Here is a 25,547-nt window from a genome sequence, read left to right on the forward strand (position 1 = left end):
TAAGTCAAGTAGTAGTCTGACCAGTTTGTTTTGTGATGTTTGTAATCTTGTTTTTAGCGCCTTTGAGGTGCTTTGGTACCATGAGGTGCAAGCATAGTCGTAGTACCCTTGAATGAGTGCTCCTGCCAGAGTCTTCAGGGTATTCTTGTTTACCAGAGAGGAGATCCGGTACAAGAATCTAGTTCGTTGGTTGACTTTTTTTATTACATTGGATGCCATTTTGTCACAGGAAAGATTTGCCTCTAGGATGGAACCCAGGTATGTAATTTCATCTCTCCTTGTGATAATATTGTCACCCACTGTAACTGAGAAGCCGTCGGTCTTGCTGAGTTTGTTATTTGATCCGAAGAGAATGGACTCTGTTTTACCCAGGTGTAATGATAGTTTGTTATCAGCGAGCCAGGTGCAGATTCTGCCGAGTTCAACCTGTAACTTGTTCTTGTCAGAGACCAGCAGGGCTGAGTCGACCGCAAACAAGAACAAGTTGCAGTCACAAGTTGACGACATGTCATTTGCATAAATTAGGAACAGTAGTGGTCCTAGTATGCTTCCTTGTGGAACACCACAGCTCACTGGGAGGGGGGGGATAGAGTACTGTTTACCTCCACCATCTGTTCTCTCCCCTCCAGGTAGGATTGCATCCAGCTCACTGATAGACCAATTGCTTTTAGCTTGTCAATCAGAATGGAGTGATTGACAGTGTCGAAGGCCTTTTGTAGGTCCAGCATGATCATGCCGCAGTATTTGCCCGCGTCCACCTCTTGTTTGATGTGGTCATTCAAATAGAGAAGGCATGTGTCAGTGGAGTGGGATGTTCTGAAGCCAGATTGGAATTCGTAGATTAGATTTTTTTCCGCAAGGTCTTTTTCGACCTGTTCGTAGACAATTTTTTCCATGACTTTCGAGATGGAGGTAAGAATAGAAACAGGGCGGTAGTTGCCTGGGTCTAATATGCTGCCTTTTTTGTGCAGGGGGTCACTCTCGCAATTTTTACCTCTTTGGGGACGTGTCCTGTTTTATGGAGAGGTTTAGTATGTATACTCAAGGTTGAAAGGAAGCTACCTTGCATTTGAGACACAGCCTTTTCATGCCCTTTTGGAAGTGTGCATTTCCTGGAGAGTTAACCGCTGCATTCTGTTGCTAGGGAGAGAGCGCGAGAGAGAGCGAGAGGGAGCGAGAGAGAGAGAGAGAGAGAGAGAGAGAGAGAGAGAGAGAGAGAGAGAGAGAGAGAGGTCATTATCACAAATTAGTATGATAGAATCTCAACATGGCCAGCCCCCACACAGTGCTAGAATGTTCTGCATACAGCCACAGGCGTGCTTCTTCTAACCATGCAGTGGTCTGTTCCGTCTTCAGCAGCCACGCCTCCCCTCCCCTGTGCTGCTGTCAGACAGGGCACCTTGCCTCCTCCACCTGACACGGATTCATGTCATATTTAAACTGAATTTTACTCTGACAATATCCCTGGATTAAATGTTATTTCATCAAACAGGAGGTTGTCTTTTAGCTGACTCACTGAGGAGATCTCTCATAGCATTTCATCACAGAATTTGAGAACTACTTGGAATGTCTGACCACTAAGTCTGACCACTAAACCTGCACGGACTACAACATATAACGTATTCACATATCATGCCAGTTATGGTACCTTGTGTATACTGCACCTGTGTATACTGTTTACTTTACTTGACTTTATTCATATGGACGAGGTACGTTTTTGGATTACAAATACATGGGGGGGTCTTGTCCAACTCCAAATCTCACCGCCGGGCCAAGCCAGGCGCATGATTCACAAAAGACGCGATATCTTTCTTCCTAGACAATTTGCAGGGTTTTTTGGGAAATGGCCACTCTTTAGCCTGGGATTGCACAGGAACGGATGTATGTAGAAACAAACTGTTTGTTCCCTGTTGGGAGTATAAATATAAGCATTTCAAATGAGCCATAGTATGTCTGCATAGCTATAATATAGAATATACGATGGGTCTACAAACATTGTTAAAACGGTCTGAAACGCAGGCGCCAGGGATTAGAGATGGGAAAACAGTGTGGCAGTCAATGAGTTAACGCTGTGATCAATACAAAAGCATGTTTTAGTTTAGCTAAAATATACCTAAAATAGACCTTACCTTAGGCTTAGTCAGAAGGTACTCCAAAATGAATAATCCGTGTAGTTCCATCACGATCGCTATTACTCGTGTACATTGAGTCTGGCTATAATACGGGAAACAATAGGTTTCGGGCCAGCAGATCTCCGACAGATGGCTGTGTGTGCTGCTCACTTTGAGGGGGAAGGGATTCCTGCAGCCGGAGGTACCTCAGTACTGAAAGACACCTTAGAGACCCAGTTCAAAAGGTAGGCGATACTGCCACCTGTCGGGATTCGATCGTCATTGCAATTATAACGTAGGCAGTGGTGCCAGGGAGACACAGGCAGGTCTGCGCAAGTGTTTAGAATGGGAAAATCGAAAAGAAGAGAAAAGGATCAAAACCCGAGAAATCTCGGGTTTTGGCGCTCAGCGGTTGGATTCGAAACCCCGAGAAATCTCGGGTATGGCGCAGAAAGAGTTAAGAGGTTAAATCGATAGTTCAGATTTTGGGATATTCAGATATTTCCTACTTAACAAATTATGTTGTTAATTGATAGAATCATTTATCAGCACACCATGCTGTTCCTCATACTAGCTTCAGGTTAGTTAGACACAAAGAAATGCAAAGTGAATGGGGTCAAGCTCCCCATTAAGACTTTGCATTGGTTTGTGGTTAACCCTGTGAGGCCCAAATTAAAAAGATATTAGCAACTTCAGAGGCCGGAGGGTGGGACCTATAAACACATTTACTATCCAATAGCATTGTGAGGCTGAACAACAGGACCCATTGACTATGTAAATGTACTTTAAAAAAAATAAAGGATTGTGCTGAGAAAGGATTATACCAATCGACAACATCATTGACAAGTACTTTACATTTAGCTGACGCTTTTATCCAAAGCGACTTACAAGTTCTGTACAACAGGTCAGCAGGAAGGGTACAACTCTAAGTAACATTGTTCATCAAACAGTGTTGAACTTGCACTTCATGGTACCAAAGCACCTCAAAGGCGCTAAAAACTAAATTACAAACATCACAAAACAAACTGGTCAGACTACTGCTTGACCTTACTCCTAGAACCCACCTCACCCCTACCCACTTTGACAACCTAGGATGGCTTAGAGTAGACGACAGAGTACAGCAACTTGCAATGGGCCTGGTCTACAAGATACACTATACCACACAGGTACCCATGTACATGTCAAAATACTTCCCAAAGGTCAGTGAATACCACCACGACCACAACACCAGAGGGAGCTCCACAAATCATGTCAAACCCAGATTCGGCTCAAACAAGGGACTAAACACGTTTCACAATTATGCCACATCAATGTGGAACGCCCTACCCACAGCTGTAAAGGAATGCAAATCACTACCCACTTTCAAAACCACTCTCAAAGAGCACCTACGGGAGGCTGCAATTCGAAACTGGCCCCTGTAAATGTCCAAACCCAACCCCCTCCAATGTACAGTTCCCCCCCACCCGCCTACCCAATCCCCCCCACCCCACCCATCCAACCACATCCAATGTACAGTTTCCCCCCCCACCCCACCTACCCAACCCCCCCCCGCCCCCACCCCACCTCCTCCAATGTACAGTTTATTCCCCCTCAAATGTATATACTCTTTTTTTAGACTCTTTTTGTACTCTGGTATGTCATAAATGTCTAAATGTAACAGTACTGTCTACCTGTATGTCATGTATGTCATATATGTTATGATGAATTGAAAATGGGGGACCCTGATGTAAACAAGACGAAAGTCTTTCTCTGGTCTGCATCCCCTTAACAATTGTGTGTATTGAGCTGTATCAACTTGAGTGCTACACAGTGATGGGCAAGCTACTTGGAAAATGTAGTAAGCTACACTACAAGTTACTCTCGATTAAATATAGCTCAACTACAATGTGTGTGTGTGTGTGTGTGTGTGTGTGTGTGTGTGTGTGTGTGTGTGTGTGTGTGTGTGTGTGTGTGTGTGTGTGTGTGTGTGTGTGTGTGTGTGTGTGTGTGTGTGTGTGTGTGTGTGTGTGTGTGTGTGTGTGTGTGTGTGTGTGTGTGTGTGTCCAATTATCTAGCGGTCATTCCGTTATTACTGAGTTGCTATAATCACCAGGTTGTCAATTAAGCAAGCAGTTAGCTTCTAGCTGGTAGTTAGTAGCAGGCTGCTAAACTCTGCATCTTCTGAAACCTGCCCACTTTATCAACCAAAAACACACTTCTTCAATATCTGAATTTTAACTGTCTTACTTCATTTTACTATTATGCTACCATGTATATACTACTACCAACTATGCTAATATGTCTATACTACTACAGTATGTACTCAAGAGTATAACACTCAAGCTTGACAAACAATACTATCCTTGGCTGCTAGATATGTACCACTCCTGCTGACTTGTTGTACACAATTTGTAAGTTGCTTTGAATGAAAGCGTCAGCTAAATTACCAAATGTATTTAAATATGTAACTCACAAAACATTCCATGGCCCCAAAATCATGTGGGGACCCCCCCTGGGGGTCCTGATCCACAGGTTGAGAACCACTGCTCTAGGTGATCTTTTCCCTATTTATTTCTTTTTTCCACCCCCATAATATTGTTCATAGCAGATAGCCTATCTCTGTTAGTTAAAGCTGTTGATAAAAAGTGCACTTCAAGTTCAAGTTTTCAAGTTTCTTTAATAGTTGTCATACAGAAGTACAGAATACTTTTATACAAAATGCTTCTTACTGTTACACTCCAGAGACTGTGCTAGACAAGATAAGTATGAAATAAAATAGTATAGCATGTAAAATAGAAGTAAAAATAGAGGTCACAGTGTTCAGTATAGACATATGTACAATGTTCGATGCAGAATAGAAGTAACTGAGTTACCATACAATATACAATATACTATGCAATGTACTAATATACAATACTATATAGTGCAGAGCAGAAATGGGATGAGATACAATTTAGGTACAATTTACAGTAAGGTGTACGAGTTGTAGTGCAAATCCTTTACCAATAAATATAAAGTGTAAAGTGTGTTTAGGTTTTCTAAAGTGTGTAAAGTGGGTGCTGCAGTGAGTAGTTTGTTTAAAGTGAGTGTGTGCGTGTGGATGAATGAATGAATGAATGAAAACTTTATTTAACAGATTGCAGAATGGGTACAATACAGTACGGCTCAATACATACAATTGTTAAGGGGATGCAGACCTGAGAAAGACGTTTGTCTTGTTTCCATCAGGGTCCCCCATTTTCAATTCATATAGACATATATGACATACATGACATACAGATAGTCAGTACTGCTACATCTATACATTTATGACATACCAGATTTGCAAATACAGTACTGTTTGTGATGGGATGTGTGTGCTGTGTGCATTTGATGGTTGTTGTATAGTGTTTATTGTTCGTTGAGCAGCCTGATGGCCTGGGGATTGAGTGTGTGCTGTTTGGGAACAGTTGACAATGTTTATGTAAAGACAGTAAAGGTTTTCATCAGCTCACCTGAATATGTGTTCTCAAGTTAGTACTGGACGTGTGGGAAGTTGAGAGCAGCTTAGTTTTTGGCTGACACAATAAACACCTAAACACATATGTTTTAGGCGTTTTTTCAGTCAAACTCATAAATGTGTCCAGATAGGGCCATGGAGAGGCATTGTTGTTATTGTTGACAGCATCATCTTCATCAATGACATCAGTGGAAACATCGAATCCCTCTGCCATTATTTCGTGCGGACTGGTTCATGTAATCTGTTATTGTTAAATTGTATTCATTCATTCTCATTCAGTGGTCTGCGTTTCGATTTTCACTTCCTGATTTGCAGGGCTGAAGTCCAGCCCATCGGCGTATTTAGACCACTATCAGTAGGGCACGTGCCCTACTGATGATCATCTGTGCCCCACTGATTATTTTTTTTTTTTTTTTTTTTAACAAATGTTTTTTATTTTCCCTTTTTTAACATGATCAAATGATCATTTAATATGATCAAATAATTATTATAATATTTTTTACTTCGCTTTGAAATATTATAGTGAAATATTTTGCACTGCATTTATCTTGTTGAGTAAAATAGTGCTACAGTACAATCAACAGCGGGGTGTATTAGAAGGCTATGGTGAAGAGGTACGTCTTTAGCTTATTTCTGAAAATATTAAGAGATCTAGCTTCCCTAATGTCCATAGGTAGTGTGTTCCATAACTTTGGTGCATAGTTAGCAAAGGCTGCATCCCTGATTTTCTTTAGACTGTGGCTTGGAACCTTCAATATACCAGTAGTAGATGATCGCAATGTTTATACTTTGTATATAAGGAGGAGGACCTTGAAATCAATTCTAAATGTTACCAGAAGCCAGTGTAGGTTACTTACTTGTAACTTCGGGTTTGATCCAAGGAGTAAGTTGCCCCATATTGCTCTGTAACATTTCTCTTTTTGTTATAGGACCGACTAGTAGGATTTCAGTTTTGCCCTCATTTAATTTTAGGAAGTTGTTCGTCATCCATTTGTTTATTGCTAAGAGACAGGCGGAAATGGAGTTTATAGCTGTGTGATCATTTGGTTCAGCGGAGATGTACAATTGTGTGTCATCTGCGTAACTATGGAAACATACATTGTGCTTTCTAATGATGTCTCCTCAATGTTCAATGTTCAATGCAATGTTCAATGCAAGTAAAGCACTTTAAACTTTAAGTATGACTAAATGCTTTCTTGACTATATATATAGTAACTGTTCCAAAATGCATAGATTTCTATGTATTTTAGGGGTTTGGGTGGCTAGCTCTTTTTAATATAAATGTCAGATTGTTTTATTTATTTCATAGATTTCTATGCATTTCAGGAGTTTGGGGGGCTGGCTCCCCAAAATAATTAAATAACATAACCCTAACCTAACCCTAAAACCGAAATAAAGTAAAAAAAAAAATAGTTACAAAATCCACCCATTTTCGCCCACAAACCGGCCAAAACCGGCCAAATTTTTGTTGCCCTTCTGTGCCCTACTGAAGTGCTGGGTCTAGATACGCCCCTGGTCCCGCCCTATCCTGCCTCTGATTGGCCTACCCGTAATGTTTTGGCCTAACCATACCCAATCGTGAGTCGTCATACTCATATCTAAACCAACCAACCAATCATAGTGAGTTTTCTACGGGGAGTTTTTTTTCTTTTTCTCACAAATCTTTATAGTCTAGACTGTTTCTCCCGATAGTAGCGGTGTAGCGTTTTCCTCGTCGCTACGTCACTACTTCGTTCTAAAAATAGCTGCACTACAGACAACGCTACTTGGTTCAAAAGTAGCGACGCTACCATCACGCTACTGAGAATTGTAGTTAAGCTATGTAGCGTCGCTACTTGTAGCTAGCTACTGCCCATCACTGGTGCTACAGTCTTGAGTGCATGGCTTTATAGACAGATTCGCATAGTAGTTAGTAATATAGGCTAGGTAGATTACTAAATAGGAAATGGGGCTAAGGTTCCAAAAAAGATATATAAAAAATTTAAGTATAGTACTTGAGTAAAAATACTTAATTAATTTAATACTTAATACTTTCCACCGCTGTGTGTGTTCTTTTATTTCCTGTGTCTAGTGTTGATGACCTAGCCTGCCTGGGAGAGTCGCGCTCCCTCTCTGAGCTCACCCTGGATGGGAATCCCGTAGCCACGGAGACATGGTACAAGCAGGCCATCCTGTGCTGTGTGCTTCAACTCAGACAGCTCGACATGAAGCGTGTCACGGTAAAGACATGGTTGTGTGTGTGTGTACTTGTGAGGAGCAGGTGGAGTTCCAGAGGTAGAGTGGACTTTCGGGGGAAGTTGTCGGGCTGATACTGATGTATAATTTTTAGGCCAAGAGTTAGGGTTAGAATAAGGGTTACGGTTCACGTTAAAGGGATGTTTCACTTTAGTAGTATGTCAAGTTTCAACCTTACCTCTGTTAAAGTGCATCTACAAGTAAGCTAGCGGCTACTGTCTGCTGTCAACACCACCAGTCCTCCCAGGTGTCAGGCTCCTCATTCACTTCCATTAATTTTGACGACCATGTCTAAATATTATACTTCTGAAGTACAAACAAACTGCTGCTGTGCAGATTTCAATAAAACAGACTTCTGAGTAAAAGGTACGTTTGTTTTGGCATTGGACATGTCTTTACAGATTATTACCTCTGAAAAATAAAAGCAAATCCGTTTGTTGTAAGTTTGAGTGTGTTGTATATTTACATGAATTGTCATGCACTTGTCCTAATATACTAACCTACACTGTAACACGCAACACTTTGATGAACATTGTTACTCAGCTGATAGATTTGTGCCCTTCCTGATGACTTGTCGTACAGAACTTGTAAGTCTCTTTGGATAAAAGCATCAGCTAAATGTAAATGTAAATGAATGTTTGGGGAGTGGTTACCCATAGTTACGTATGCTGGAAGAAGAATTCCAAAAAATGGTCACTAGACCTCGCATCACATTTAATTATTTTCTCTGAATATGTTTATTTTGTACAGTAGCAAGTAGTTTCCTTGTTGCCATCTTTAGTGTTGGATTGGATTTCGCCTTTCAAAACTGCCACAGTGCTCCGTCTTCTCATTATATAGACTAGCTCTAGTCAAACTACACCACAAGTGAAAAATAGTTCCTTTACTGATCATTTACTGATCAAAATAGCAACATTAGCTCATAAAAACACATAACTTTACATAGTACAATCATATAGCTGTAGTTTATTTATACTTTAGAAGTACACTATTTAGACTTGCTCCCCAAAACGATTGTAAGTGAATGCGGGACAGCAGTGGTCACCAGCTTACTTGTAGATACACAGAGGTAAGACTGCTGAATTTTGACTTCTACAAAAGTGAAATATCCCTTTAAGTGAAAAATTACTGTTCCGTTTTGTTATCAGTGTTGGGGTCATTACATGTATCACATGTTGCTTGTCTCTTTAACAGTAACACATTACTTTACTTGTTACTCCCTGGGAAAAGTATTTGTCCCACTACTACACCCTGGAACTACACCCTAAAACGTCTAATGCCTTCTCACTCAGTGGGCTAGGGGGTGGAGGTGTGTCTCTTTGAGGTGGAGGTATGTTGCTCTTTGAAGTGGAGGTGTGTAGCTCTTTGAGGTGGATGTGTGTCTCTTTGAGGTGGAGGTGTGTCTCTTTAAGATGGAGTTGTGTCTCTTTGAGGTGGATGTGTGTCTCTTTGAGGTGGAGGTGTGTCTCTTTGAGGTGGATGTGTGTCTCTTTGAGGTGGAGGTGTGTCTCTTTAAGATGGAGGTGTGTCTCTTTGAGGTGGAGGTGTGTCTCTTTAAGATGGAGGTGTGTCTCTTTGAGGTGGAGGTATGTTGCTCTTTAAGATGGAGGTGTGTAGCTCTTTGAGGTGGAGGTGTGTCTCTTTGAGGTGGATGTGTGTCTCTTTAAGATGGCGGTGTGTGTCACTTTGAGGTGGAGGTGTGTCTCTTTGAGGTGGAGGTGTGTCTCTTTGAGGTGGAGGTGGAGGTGTGTCTCTTTGAGGTGGAGGTGTGTCTCTTTAAGATGGAAGTGTGTCTCTTTACGATGGAGGTGTGTCTCTTTGAGGAGGTGTATCTCTCTTTGAGGTGGAGGTGTGTCTCTTTAAGGTGGAGGTGTGTCTCTTTGAGGTGGAGGTGTGTCTCTTTGAGGTGGAGGTGTGTCTCTTTGAGGTGGAGGTGTGTCTCTTTAAGATGGAGGTACGTCTCTTTGAGGTGGAGGTGTGTCTCTTTACGATGGAGGTGTGTCTCTTTGAGGTGGAGGTGTGTCTCTTTAAGATGGAGGTGTGTCTCTTTGAGGTGGAGGTATGTCTCTTTGAGGTGGAGGTGTGTCTCTTTGAGGTGGAGGTGTGTCTCTTTGAGGTGGAGGTGTGTCTCTTTAAGCTGGAGGTATGTCTCTTTAAGATGGAGGTGTGTCTCTTTGAGGTGGAGGTGTGTCTCTTTAAGATGGAGCTGTGTCTCTTTGAGGTGGAGGTATGTCTCTTTGAGGTGGAGGTGTGTCTCTTTGAGGTGGAGGTGTGTAGCTCTTTGAGGTGGAGGTGTGTCTCTTTAAGATGGAGCTGTGTCTCTTTAAGATGGAGCTGTGTCTCTTTCAGGTGGAGGTATGTCTCTTTGAGGTGGAGGTGTGTCTCTTTGAGGTGGAGGTGTGTAGCTCTTTGAGGTGGAGGTGTGTAGCACTTTGAGGTGGAGGTGTGTCTCTCTTTGAGGTGGAGGTGTGTAGCTCTTTGAGGTGGAGGTGTGTAGCTCTTTGAGGTGGAGGTGTGTAGCTCTTTGAGGAAGATAGAGAGTGACTCACTGCCTTACGGTGTCCCTCCTTTCTTCCTCGGCCGACAACCTTTAAACCTCAGCAACATGAGAGAAAATAGGTCACAGGTCACACGGCCCTAGGTGAGGGGATGAAAACCAGAAGATGCCAACATTATGGGAAATGCACTTACTGTCTTCTCCCGAGTCAGACAAGAAGATAGATACCAATTTCCTCTCTGAGCGTTCAATAGAAAGCTATCAATAATCAATCAGGCTACTTTTAGCTATGCTAAGCTAAAGTAGGCTGTCTCATCCCAGCACGTGGGATCATATGCCACATGCTAATTTAGGCTAAAGTGCGCTAGCATATGGAACATTCCCCACGTTCATATGAAACTCTCAAAAACATTCAAAATGTATAGACCTTGTTCTTATCGTACAGCATATCAATACAATTATAAGTACTAGGGGTGGACGGTATAAACGGTATACGGTATAAACGGTATGAATTTGCTCTACGGTATGGATTTTGACTATACCGTGTAACCGGTAGGGCAGCTCTAAAATAGCAATGACGTCATGTAACCACAGCGCGACTATTTCACTCGCATTTGCCCCTAAAAATAGATAGAATTAGTCATAGATAATAGATATGTGCGAACTGGAAAAAGTTATTTAGGAGGATTCGCGCAGTGGGCGTGCCAGCCCCTACCGCACGCATGTAAACACGGGTCTAGTAGTCTAGTGGGACGGGAATGAATGAATGAAAACTTTATTTAACAGATTGCAGAATGGGTACAATACAGTACGGCTCAATACATACAATTGTTAAGGGGATGCAGACCTGAGAAAGACGTTTGTCTTGTTTCCATCAGGGTCCCCCATTTTCAATTCATATAGTAACGTATAGACACGGGAGGACGGCGGCGTCTCCCTGAGCTAACGTTAGCTTAGCTACCGTTACAAAATGACCCAGTCAACTATTCACTTTTAGTTTAATACATGATGAGGCATTGTCTAACCGAACGGTATCTAGTCGGCCAGCTACCGATAGCTCCTGACATCAACAAACACTCCACAAAGTCTAGTAGAGAGACGTGTATGCTACCTGTTAGCTCACGTTAGCGCAAGTTAGTTCACCGTTCAAAACGAAATGTCCCATTGAACTAAATAATTCACTGAGGCGTTGTATTAACGTTATATATCCGGCTAGCAGTAGCTACAGATAGCTCCTGATATCAATGTCTTATAACACTGATTCGATGCGTATTCGAGCTGAGGGCTTGCTGAGCACAGTTAAGTAACGTTATGCCAATAGGGTCCAGGTGCAGCGCCGGAGAATCCTGGCCGTAGCGCTGCTCGAGGCTACTCGAGTATAGGTCCAGGTGCAGCTCCAGAGAATCCTGGCCGTAGCTGGAGGCTACTAGAGTACACACAGACAGTGGAGCTTGTTGTGTGGTGGCGATGTCTCGCAGATAATACAAGTACAAGTCTAATTATATAATATATATATTTTATAAAAAAAAATAGAAAATTATATAAAATAAAAAAAAAGATTATCAAAAACGATGATACCGTGATATATACCGTTACCGTCTATGCTTCAAATTATACCGTGATATACATTTTAGACCATACCGTCCACCCCTAATAAGTACTTCTGAAATGGTTCCTTCCTAGTTTTCATTTAACCAAATTGAGCTTGGGCAGTTCATGTATAACTCAGAATGAAGCTACGTTAACGTTATTAGCTTGTAGCATTAAGCTAACAATTTTTGCACTCGACAATTGAATAGCACAATTTTGATTGAAACTCACTAAAACCGCAGGCTACAGCTACTTTACTGCAACGCTTCTTCGGTTTTGCAACTGGGGGAATCTTTTATAACTGTTTGATAACTGGTTTTATCATGCTATCTCATCTCGTTATCTAGCTCTGTTCAACTGCGTGTTGAATCTCCGGGGATTGTGTCTGCATCTGCGCAGTAGCAAGACTTGCGCACCGTAAAGCAAAACGTGGCTGTCGTGATATCTATCTCACTCACGTCATCTCACGTCATGACGCAAATTAAAGGGCAATGCTGTAATTCAAAGGACTTGGTACCCAATAATATTAACGTTAGGTTATGACTATAACCAAGTTCTGTTAGTTAGGGGCGATGCTTGGCATCGCTACTGCACTATCTCGCGTACGTGCACGCGTACTGAATAAACCACAAATGTACCTCTAATACCAGTATTAGTCTGACCACACCCCTCATCAGCTTACCTTCATAAGCAGGTGTGTGGTCACCTGCTCTCCTCCTTCCCAAGCTTTCACCACAAGGTGAGGACAAGGGCTGCAGCGGCGTCCGATGCCAAGCATCGCCCCTAACTAACAGAACTTGGTTATAGTCATAACCTAACGTTCTGTATCGTTAGTGGCTTAGCTTGGCATCGCTACTGCACAAGGGAGGCCAAGCGGAGCCACTTGGCTGACAAATACACCCCGCTGACAGCCCCCCAAAACCATCAGAACAGGGAGGGCCGAGCCCCCCCGACCCCCCCTAATGGAGGGTAGCCCCCCTATTAGGGACGTCACGGGAGGGCGACGGACCCGACCGTGCGAAGAGGCACTCAAGCAACTCAACGCACAGGGTGAGCAGACCGTGGCCTGACCCCACGACTACACACACGCACAACCCGCATGCCACCCGGGAACGAACGGAGGAACAACCTCGTTACTGCCCCCAGAATCACGGGGTCAAGGGCAAACCCAACCCCGTGGCAAGGCCGTAGCAGCAGAGCACGAAGGAAGACCCAGACCCACCAAAAGGACTGGACTCCCTGGAATGGGGGCCCGGAGAAGTCCATGATGCCAGCATCAAGACCCCACCAGGTGGGCACGTAGTGCCCCGCCCCCCACATCGCCAGCGTATTCGGACAAAGGCCCCTCAGTTACTGCACCTGGTATTCCCAGGCGGAACCAACCAGGCCAGAACCTGCCCAGCTTCCGAGATCGGGCGAGACCGGGCGTGTTCAGGTCGGTATGGCCGTAAGCCGAGCGGGCCCCGTCCCCCCAATAGTACACCGCCTGGCACACTGACCCTGCAGAATAGGCAGTCAGCATGGCCGTAAGCACACAAAAAAGGTTAACCAACGGAAGCAGGCAGCGCACCGGGGAAAAACCAGGCAACAGGCTGTTAACCCTAGCCTGGAGACTGCGGACGAGACAGGCGCCAGAGGGGACAGCTGAACACAGCCGCCCCGGCGGAAGGAGCGTAAGCTGGCGGTGTTGCATGACCAAGCCTCCATTTAACAACCCCCACCCAGAGGGGTCGAGGCAGAGAAGGCTGACACGATTGGCAGACGTCATGAACGTGCAGGGGCACCCTCAAACGGTGAACCCGGGAGTTGACACTGCTCCAACACACCAGGGAATCAACCACCTCGGTGTTACCCAATGCGGTGGTTGTTCCTATAACCCCTCAAGAAAAAACTCCAAAACACACCTGCGGGTATACACCGGCTATACCGCAGTACAAGTGTTTCAGTTTCCAAAAAGGGTTAACCCAGGCCTACGGGTCGCAAACATCACTTCGGACCGGGCCTGGCGGTACGGGAAGCACAGGGTCACCAGAGGAGGTCAAAAAACCACCCCCACAGGCCCCTCTTCGCCATGCGTGAGAGAGGAGCGAAAAATAATGGAGAACCAGCCCCTAAGCACACCGTACCTGGTATTCCCCGGCGGTCTCCCAACCAAGTACTAACCAGGACCAACCTGTGTAGCGGCCGAGATCCGACGAGATCGAGCGCGTACAGAATGGCATGGCTGTAAGCCATGACGACAGTGCTGAGTAAAAACATACCCAACCAGGGTCTCCATAGCGCTTAACCCTGTGACACCCAGACCGACCTGGCATTTTTCCCCCTGAAAAAAGCCCAAGTCCCTCAGGGTACCAGAACAGCAGATCTGCATCCCCGGCGGACAACGGGTTCAACTGATCTGGACCAGCGTGACCAGAACCAGTCCCGTGCCCTAACCACGCCGACATGCCTACTCCAGGAGAAGGGCAGATATGCGTGTTGATCTTAACATGAAAAGAAGGCGCCACCCAGACGTTGGGACGAACCGCGCCTGGTGGCCCACCCCAAGGGCGTGAGACCCCACTACATATGTTCAGATCCATCCCGTCATCATCCCCCAGACATGAACGAGAATCCGTCGACAACCCACCCAGGTCATGGGATGTGGTCGCCGGAAGAGGAAAAACCCCCATCTCAGTTGCTTTATAAAAACGCTGTTTCAACCACAAGCAACTAAGGCGTGCCAGTCAATCGCCTGTTTACAGCGAGCTAGCACTATACGTGCGTCGGGACACACCCCCATCAATGAACAGGCTATTTAGACCTGTCATTGAATCCCCAAGGCGCCCAGGGGAACGACAAGAGGGGTGTGACACTCCCTAACTCCAACACTTCTGGAATAGAAAGAAGGAAGCATCAACAGTATGTATCCCAGTCTACACAGCCGGGGTAAAAAATGTTCACATTTTTACATCCCACCACCCTCCCATAGGAAAGAGACGGGGATCCCCAGAGAGACTTCCCACGCGAGCTGTACAGATTGAAAAGAATATATTGCACCTTGAGCCATGTAAAAAACTGGTTTTAGGGCCTCCGGGGAAGAGGCACCGAACCCATACACACTCAATAAACGAATTGAATCGAATATACATACAATAGAAAAGGACCCTTCTAGAGGGTCCACTCACTTTGACAATCTGAGGAGGAAGGCTCTGTACTCTGATGGAGGCTTCCTCACATGGAAGAAGGAGTCCGAACTCACAGAAGGCCTGAGTAGGCGCTTGGTGAGGAGGAGCCCTGACCACCCCCCCTGAAAACAGATCCATCACATGGACCTGAACAGCACACGGAAGTCCTACCAACAGAGACGCGCACGGTGACGTACTCTATGGCGGGGGAATTCCTGCGGTGCACACGCCCAATATACCAGGCCGTGGGACCAGGAACTCCCTCCCCCCCCCCCCCCCCCCCCCCCCGTAACGTGCCGAACCGCCACGTGACGGGAACCTTGAAGGACAGGGGGTGTACCCCTGACCGACAGAACAATGGGGAGAGGAAAGGTTACCAGTTCACCCCTTTACGACCCCACACCCATGATACGACGTAACGACAAAAAGAGAATATGACACAGTCATAGTCAGCTCTATGAAGCGTTTCACAGCTCCACACAGCGCACGAGCTAACCTGCTATCTGATTTTTACTAAGGAAAAACACAGAATAGAGAGGGCTCTAAGAACCCCGGTCCAACATACACATGTGCTTCTGTGGCCAGTACAACCCAGTTGTAGGACACATGACACACACAACCCATCATCACCTACAAAAAATGGCAAAAACACTCAACAGAGGAACGCCGTTTTTTTCACAATGAGAGAATACATCATTCTTGATTAGTATCGACCACAGGCCTTGCTAAGCACACATGACAGCAACCAAACCAATTTCCCTTTAGGAAATAAGTTTCTCCAGCAGATTTAGCACAACCTCAGCAATCAAGCTGAGAGTTACATCGTATCCCTACCACACAAAAGACACAATTAATGCACAACATGTCTGATAGGAGGTGATAAAGTCCCCAGGGAACCGGGGGGGGAAACACAATCCTCCTATTTTACCCTCAATACGGCCAGTTAAAACAGGAAAACCTGTTAATGTGTGAACTCACTGTTCATTGTCATTACAGTCTGAGAAAGAACATTCTTTTACTCACTCGTCACCAAGCATAGCTTCATAGGTTAGTTGCCTTAGTAGTGAGTACACGGTACACATAAACACCATGATGTTTCTCACACAACAACCAGATCAATACATCACGATCTGCACGGAGAAGCTAACTGCCAGTGACAAAAACAGCTCACACACAACCCGCAACGTATCTCAAATGCATTGCAACAACACACGTTTTGGGAAAAAACACCGTTATTCACAATACATTTAGCAAGGTAAAACCAGAAGACGTGTTATGAGGTCTGGCCAACCCCGTACCTGCCCGGAACGCAGATCAGCGAAGTGCAGTCACAAGCCACCGTAGAACACAACCGTCCCGTGTTGTTCGATCCGGGCAGCGTCGCCGCTCCACCAGTCGCTACAGTCCTCTTTGTTGACGCAATCCCCGTCTAGGCTCAGGCAGGGTCGACGAACATCCCCTGTCAAGGATGACGTCGTGGTCAAGAGTGTAAAACATGTTAAAAATCAAAGCACGTTCAACAGAATAGCATCAAGCTAACGGCTGCTCCAACCGTTCGGGTGCTATTGCTTCCTCTCGCGAGACGCCGATCTACGACGCACGCGATCAGGAGCGAGCTCCCGGCGGCGCGCGAGAAGCCAAGCTACCCCGCGCCAGGCCACCGACCGGCTAACCGTAAGCTATGAACATGTAAACAATGACATAACACTCACCCAGACAGGCCGCCGTTCTGAACCCTCCTCACTTTTTAAGAGAAAAGAGAAAACAAGACGTCAACACCGCTTCACAACGGTGACATTAACACGTCCGGCGGAATCAGCACAGTACCAACTGGCCTGTATAGCTGACTTTGAACATGAATCTGCCGCTATCGCACATTACATGCACATATCCCCTCGTGAAGGAATACTCTCATTTGGATATGAAAGATGGGGTCTTAACACGGTGACAGAGAGAATCCACTCGTCCAGAACACACAGGGATCACCAGTGTCAATGGTCGCGGCCCACTAGTTAAAACTATAATGGTCGCCAGACCAAGGCCTTCTGTCGCCTAGACGGCTAAACAAAGGACCCTAGCCTGGGGCCGGTTTCCATAAACTTTGTCAAGTAGCCCCCATAGCACTAACAGACAAGTGGAGCCCGCCAGCAAACACTACTCACCCAACCTGGAACGCACCGCTCCTCACAACAGCGGCATGTCCGACAGTTCAGCTGTGGCCTGACAGGTTTCACCCCAACAAACACAGCAAGGAACTGCAGTTGAGAAGCATGCAGCGGCGTGCTCCCAATACGAAAACCGGTGGAGGGTTTGTAGAATGATCATCATCTTCTAGACACTCCAGTACGAAGACAATATCGCCGTATTTTCTCGAAAATAGTGAGAGAGAAAATAAAGATATGATGTCAACGTATCCTTGTTTCCCAAGCTGTTCCTAATCCAATTTCTTCCATCATGGTGTCAAGTGTGGGGATCTACCGAGGCACCTCTTCCTTGTGGTGAAAGCGAGAAGGAGGAGAGCAGGTGACCACACACCTGCTTATGAAGGTAAGCTGATGAGGGGTGTGGTCAGACTAATACTGGTATTAGAGGTACATTTGTGGTTTATTCAGTACGCGTGCACGTACGCGAGATAGTGCAGTAGCGATGCCAAGCTAAGCCACTAACGATACAGAACTACTTATGTTCATAATAGCCTTAACTATTTGTGTTCTTATTCAATGGCATTAACTATTTATGTTCTTATAACTTAAATAGTTATGAATCTGAAACCTGGGTTACAACTACACACCTTGCCCTCCAAACATATGCCATGCAAACTGTGTCATAGTATCGCTATAAGGAAGTTTCCATACATGCAGCCACTGGCGATTTTTCTCTCCCCGTCTGAATTGTGGAACCTAGCCCTTGTGTACCATGTGACCAGTAGTGGTACTAGAAACAGATTATCTAAGATAAAAATCTATGTCTGTCTGACTGCAGTTTGGCTATTACTAGTGCAGTGCCCATTTGGATCAAGAACTGCTCATCCAATCAACTTCAGACTAAGGCCATGGTTAGACTAGTGTATTTGTGGCGTTTTTTTATACGTTTTTGAATACGTTTCATGTCCCTATTACACAGAAATGCGTTTTTTGGCGTTTTTTTGCGGATACGGCTGAAACGCTAAATTGTGTTTGCGTTTTGGAGAACCGCTAAAAAAACGCGCCGACAACAGCATGTAGTCTGCACAGAGCCGTTGTTGCGAAAACGCCCATGCGCAGTAGATACCATCTGCGTGCCCTTCCGAGAGCTGTCCCAAACCAAATAGCTGCAGCTACTATGTGTTGTCAAGTTATTGTTATAAGGACCCCAGTCCAAGCTACAACAGTCTGCATTCCCTTAACAATTGTTTGTATTGAGCCGTATTGTATTGTACCCATATGCAATATGTTAAATAAAGTTTACATCCATTCATTCTGCTAGCATTACCGATTGGCACTGCCACTGGATAACATGAGCTAGTGTTAGCTATCAAACCCTGTTAGCTCAAAGCTCCTCTTTCAACTTAACAAGCATTAAACAAAATGGCCCAGTCATCTATTCACCTTTGTTTAATACACACAGCGTTGTCTCTAGTGTTATCTAACTACTCATAGCTCCCGATATCATCAGTTTGGTGCTGGCTAAGTAGCGTGAGCTAACGTTAGCTTCTAGCCACAATGCTATACTGTTATAATGGCAAATTCCATTGACGTTAGCATGCAGCTAACAATGCTACTGATCTTTTTTTAGACTAAACTATCCGCTCTTGGTGGTCACTTGTGTTGATGTTAGTTTTGTTTCATCAACAAATGACAGGCAGAACACACAGTGAATGTATCCGTTTTGTTTATTGCACTTTTATTAGGCTTTGCTGAAAAATAATTGCTGCATTGGGTAAATAGCAAGATGGTGGCGCTCATAAGCGCCCGCCTTGTTGACATTTTCTTTGCTGGAGCTTCCAGGAAGTGTATTGGCACATTCAAGTTCTGATTGGTTGAAATTGCCTTCATGTTTGCCACCTACTGCCACCTACTGCTTTGGCAGTGTACTACATCAGTGTGCTCAGGTGACAAAAACAAAAAAAAAAAACGAAAGTGTGACTCGAGGCGCACGACGTCGCGGCGAAACGCATATGACAACAATACGAAGATGAAACGAAAGGTGTAACCGCAGCCTAAGACACTGCACCTTCTTGGGTCCTTAGCAACAGTGATGCATGCAGTGGTGGTCCCACTCTGTACCACGCCGTCCTAGCAGTTTCTTCTGAGCAGAAGTACGCGCACGGATGTGCACACGCGTGCATGTGCACAAAAATGCGTTCACAATTTTCACTGGCCTCGTCGCGCCGTGCGCCAAGTACCCGGCACTTATCGCCTAGACTTTGCATAATAATAGGATACCGATAGCATAACAAAGAACGAGAAGAGCCAAACCAAAATACAAGCCCTGCGGGTTTGCTTGATCTGTGGAACCTCTCACTATGTGACAAATGGTCCCGACTGGAAGGATGAGGCATTAAGTTGTGCTTCAGAAGGAAACTGTCCTTCTGTAAACTAAGTTACATTGTTAATTTAGTTTGTATTTACTTTTCTAGTTTAAGTTAATTCAATTAAAGAAATTGTAACTACAATTATATTTAAAACATTGTTTTTTTTTCAACCATATCTGTTGACAATATAATTTCTTTATATATTGAAGGCTACATCCTGCTACCTTTTTCAGCTTCTCTATTTCAAGGCAATATTTACAAAAACTAAACTAAAACTAGTAATTTCCTATACAAACATGTTTCCTACTATTTATGCATAATAATCATCTGTTCTGTGCGCAAGCGAGGGAACATGTATGCGCGTGTGCACGTGGCGTCCAGGCAGTTCTGATATTACGACTGCATCCCTGCTTAGCAATACATCTGCCAAGTGTGAAGAAGATCGGATGAATGCTTCTCGGGAAAATCCAAGGACAGACAATTGTGAGGGAATTGTGAGGCAATACTGCAACATTTGCTGGCACTTTTGCGCAGCTTGGGGGCAGAATAAATCAATGGCAGGAAGCTGCTCCTCTGACTCCAAATTTTTGGATTTCAACACAGATTCTTTTTTAAAGTAGTGGCCGTGGGACTAATTACCGGTTGCCTAGTGCGGTGATTGATTGATTGACATTTTTATTAACAGATTGCAGAATGGGTACAATACAGTACAGCTCAATACACACAATTGTTAAGGGGATGCAGACCAGAGAAAGACAATCGTCTTGTTTACATCAGGGTCCCCCATTTTCAATTAATAATGAATTGTAAGTAAGGGTGCAATTAGCACCGTGCAATCCATTCTTTGTGGATCCCGCCCATAGTGTATGACAGTATACCTGCAAACAACCCCTCTCTGTAATCAATGAGATAATGATTAGGCCTCATAGAATAATAGCATACACAGTTGGGTAATACTTCTGCTCTCATCACACATGTTTGTGAATGAACAACAAATAAGCCTAATAAAGACAAGCCTGGTTCTCCCTCACCAAGTGAAATAGCCACAGAATAATCCATCACCACAGCTCCAGAGTCAGTTTTGTATTTCACCCCCTTATTGACCAGACCGAGACATGTTCTCCCCTGACTCGTCACAGCTGAATACCCCCTACCCCCGCCCTCGGCTCAGCTGCCACACTCTCAGATTGTGTCTGCAGCGTTGCATTCTGGGAGTCTTGTTGGCTCTGCCTAACAGCTGGGCTCAGTCAGACAGATAATCCTGGGATGCTGCTGGCTGGTGTGGGATTGTCTCCCGCATATCCGACCCACCTTCACTCCACGCCGACCCAGCCTGCACAGCTGACCCCTCCCCCTGCGACACCCTGATCATACTGATTGTCCCCCGCAGGACGAGGAGCGGCGCATGGCCTGCATCCAGGTCCGGAAGGAAGAGGAGAAGAGGAGAGAGGGCCATAAGCAAACCATTCATAAGGTACCTCCGATACAGTCAGATTAACTTCCTCTTTTTTGGTTCAGTTCTCCGCCTTTTTTGCAAGAGGTGGGAGAAAATATGGATAACCGTATGGTACCATGGTATTTGTACCCTCTGTATTGTAGAGATATGTGATGTGGCCAGTATCACAGTATTTTTCATGGCAACTATTCCTTTCAATGAAAGACTTTCTAATGCCGTGCTTGTAAATTATCTTGAAAATGGGAGGGCGGGGAGGGAAAGGTCACCTTGACTGCTAGATGGTGAAAAAGGGCTTTGAATTCAGTCTGGTAACTGATTTGTGGCTTTTTCCCTTCAGTCAAATGAACGGAAACCGGAGTGATACATTTCAATTTATCCTGCAGCACTGAATCACTCACTACTTGAAGGTACATTATCACAGAACATGGAGAATCACAATATTATCGTATAAAGCCCCCAAGCATCGCAACTACACTGTACGAAGAGCTCTCTAATCTGATAGAACAAGAAGCTCTGGCTGCAACAAAAGTCTTGAATATGAGACTTCTGTGATTCACACCCCCTACTCTATTCTGTACTTACGCTGTGCTGCTAGCCTGTATCTCTACAAAGTGATTAACCCGTCGCTCCTCTTAACACAATGGCATCAAGTCGTGTTGCATGTCTGACACTGTGTGAGTAGCAGGGTTGGGAGGGATCAGTTCACGTTCATTTCACTGACTTCAGGGAGTAGATTTTCTTTCCAAATCAAATATTCACTTTAGGCAGGAATAGGTTGTGCTGTCCAACTCATTGACAAGTAAATAGGAATGTGGGAGTTCTGTCAGCAAGTAAACAGCCATTTGTTTAAATTAGTTTCACAATATTTTTAACAATGACAACTTAACACTTTAATCGCCATGGGTTAAATTCTTAATATACCATCCTCCGCCAGCTCTATTTGTCTATGGAGAAGTTCTCCTTCTTTGCAGGGCTATAACTTTTTAAATTCTATTGCTACATTGCCATTATTATGGCCCATTCAATGTCCTATATGTATTGTTCAGGGTGTAGCAACGTTAAACTTTTTCATTCACATATTCATACTAAAATATGGTCTAAAGTATAAGTATGTTTTTATCGTTTTCTGCAGCTTTCTTCAGAACGTGATTTATAGCCCTAAATGCATTATATTGATGATCAAATACAGTTTGGTAGGAATCTGTGCGAGATAAAAAGTTTCAACTGGACGTACTTCTAGAAGTTTCTACGCATCATCTGATGTTGACCGGATGGGCGGGGGATCGTTTATAATTCCGTGGGCAGCGTTAGATGATTCATCCAGAGTGTTCATCAGATCAGTTAGTATAGAATACGTTAGAAAATAACGCTGAATCTTACCGTGGCTTCCTCGCGCCGCTGGCAGATGAGCGTGGAACAGATTTTTTTCTATTATGGGATGTAGAAATGCCCGATCCATTTCCAGGTTGTATAATAGTATATACGTCCAAATAACGTTGTTTATTGAGTTAGGGCGAGCAATCTATTATCCAGTGTTTTTTTTTTTTTCAAGTCAAGACTTTTAATTGTCACGGCATACAGGTATACAATGAAATGCGGGTGGTCTTGCCCGCAACGATGTGCAATACAGTGGTACATATAATAGAATCAAAAGAAGAAAACAACATTGTGCAGTAACAGGTAGCAGGTAACATGGAGTGACAAACATTTTCTCGGTATCTGTACATAGTTATTTACAGAGCATGTGGGACATGCTAGTTAGCTTTGGTAGTGCAATACACTGTTCCTGTTATTCTAATTTAAAGTGTCCTTTCCTTTGGCCATAAGTGTGAGTGTGTGCGACATGAGTGTGTGCCCGCTCATGTTAAAGTGTTAAGTGGCTGCTCGTGTGTGAGCGTGCACAGTGTGCGTGTCGTGTGTGTGTTCATGTGTGCTTGTGTGTGGACACAATGTTCATTGTTCATGGCTCTGATGGCCTGGGGGAAGAAGCTGAGCCTAAGCCGCTCTGTCCTAGTAGCTGGGGTTCGCAGGCGTCTGCCTGACCTCAGCAGCTGAAACAGGCTGTTATTGGGGTGGTGAGGGTCTTTCATTATCCTGCAGGCTCTGGATTTGCACCTCTTGTTGTATAGAACCTGCAGGGGGGGTAGTGCAATACCCGTGGTACGCTCGGCTGAGCGCACCACTCTCTGTAGGGCCTTCTTGTCCTGTGCCGTGCTGTTTCCATACCAGGCAGTGATGTTTCCGGTCAGGATGCTCTCTACAGCTCCTGAGTAGAACGACTGGAGTATCTTCCCCGATACTCTGAACTTCCTTAACTGTCTCAGGTGGTAGAGACGCTGTTTCGCCTTCTTTACTACTGTTTCTATGTGTGTTGACCATGTCAGGTCCTCTGAGATGTGGACCCCCAGGTACTTGAAGCTGCTCACCCTGTCCACGGTAGCCCCGTTTATCATCAGTGGTGTGTGTGTCTCCTGCTGTCCTCTCCTATAATCCACGATCAGCTCCTTGGTTTTGCCAATGTTCAGGAGCAGGCTGTTGTCCTGGCACCAGCGTTCCAGTACCTCAACCTCCTCCCGGTAGGCCTTCTCGTCGTTGTCCGAGATCAGCCCCACCACCACCGTGTCATCTGCGAACTTCACTATGGAGTTGGAGCTGAACTTGGCCACACAGTCGTGTGTGTAGAGTGAGTACAGCAGGGGGCTCAGAACACAGCCCTGGGGGGACCCGATGCTCAGGGTGATGGTGTTGGAGGTCTGACCCCCCACCCTGACCGCCTGGGGTCTTTCGCTCAGAAAGTCCAGTACCCAGGCGCTCAGGGCGGAGCTCAGACCTAGCTCGATCAGCTTGTCCACCAGTCTGGTGGGGACTATGGTGTTGAACGCTGAGCTGTAGTCAATGAACAACAGTCTCACATAGCCCCCCTTCTGACGGTCAAGGTGCGAGAGGGTGCTGTGCAGTACCTGGGAGACCACGTCGTCGGTGGACCTGTTTGTCCTGTATGCAAATTGCATAGGGTCCATATCACTGGGGAGGGAGGCACAAATGTGGTCCTTGACCAGCCTCTCGAAACATTTCATGACCACAGAGGTGAGTGCCACCGGTCTGTAGTCATTTGGACATGCTGGGGAGGGTTTCTTCGGCACAGGGATGATGGTAGACATCTTGAAGCAGGCAGGGACCACTGACTCCGCCAGTGATTGATTAAATATGGCGGTGAACACAGGGGCCAGCTGGTTGGCACAGGTCTTGAGTATACGTCCTGTTATGCCATCTGGGCCAGCAGCCTTCCTGGTGTTCACCTGCATAAATGCTCTTCTCACACTGTGTTCCGACAACGAGAGAGCGTCCCCCCCCCCTCGCGGTTGCCCCCCCCCCTCCACAACAGCCGGCGCGCCAGTGACGTCACTAGCCGGAGAGCCAGCAGCGCCACTGTCTACACCAAACCGAGCGTAGAAGATGTTGAGCTTGTCCGCGAGGGAGGCGTCGTCGCTCCCCATTGAGGGGGCGCTGACTTTATAGTCAGTTATTGTCTTCAGTCCCTGCCATAATCCTCTTGTGTCGTTTTGTGCCATTTGTGTCTCCAGTTTATCAGCATATGTCCTCTTAGCAAGTTTGACAGCTTTGCGTAGAGTATAGACTGAAGCCTTATACTCCTCCATGTTTCCTGACTCTCTACCCAGGTTGTAGGCGGTGGTACGAGAGTTCAGAGCTGCTCTAATAGTGCTATCCACCCACGGTTTCTGGTTTGGGAAAATCCGCACCGTTTTCCTGGGGACAATACCATCAGCTATTGTTGTGATGTAGCACACCACTGTGTCTGCTAGCTCACTGACGTCACTGGCGCTTCCTTTGAACATATCCCAATCCGTGTCTGCAAGCACGTCCTTGAGCGTGGCCTCTGATTCGTCGGTCCACTTCTTTGTCTCACGTGACACGACGGCGTCACGTGATCTCTGTTGATATGCCGGAAATAGCAAGATGGAGTCATGATCGCTCGAGCTTGTGGACCCCGTTAATGGCGGAGCGGCTACTGCCTTGTAACCGGCTTTGAACGGGGAATAGCAGTGGTCGAGTGTGTTCTTCCCTCTGGTGGAGCAAGCGATGTGCTGAAAAAAGGACGGCATCACTTTCTTCAGGTTGGCCTGGTTGAAATTGAAATCAAGATGGAGTCGCGGGAGCTATAGCGAGTGGCCGGACCACATTTGGATGAGTACTACCGGTTCAAAGGTTAATATCCGGTTGGCAATCTGCCGATCGGCCACCAGATGGCGCTCTTGAACCGCTAGAGAGTTGAGAGGAGATCAGCACTGTGTCTCAGGGCTCCGGAAAGGAAATATGATGACAGATTTTTGAAATATTGACATCAAAGACGAGTTACGGCGTCTTCGGCAGAATGAGCATGGCTCGGAATGACGTGAAAACTCGTTTTCGGCGACCATAGTGTTAAACCTGAATAAAGACATGGGCCTCATGCATGAAGCGATATAAGAACAGATTTAG

The 25,547-nt window shown here is 45.4% G+C and overlaps 1 protein-coding gene across 1 annotated transcript in view; it reads left to right on the plus strand.

Annotated features, from left to right (window-relative positions):
• The window catches only part of lrrc49 (leucine rich repeat containing 49), a gene marked incomplete at both ends in the record, with an annotated part of 262,827 nt that overhangs the window by 84,561 nt on the left and 152,719 nt on the right, over positions 1–25,547 (plus strand). Inside the window, 2 exons of the mRNA XM_084337119.1 lie at positions 7,661–7,808; positions 20,982–21,065. Of these exons, the coding sequence (XP_084193245.1) occupies positions 7,661–7,808; positions 20,982–21,065 (232 nt within the window). The remainder of the gene's footprint in view (positions 1–7,660; positions 7,809–20,981; positions 21,066–25,547) is intronic.

Source organism: Notolepis coatsorum, assembly GCF_963971535.1.
Source record: "Notolepis coatsorum genome assembly, chromosome: 20".
NCBI lineage: Eukaryota > Metazoa > Chordata > Actinopteri > Aulopiformes > Paralepididae > Notolepis > Notolepis coatsorum.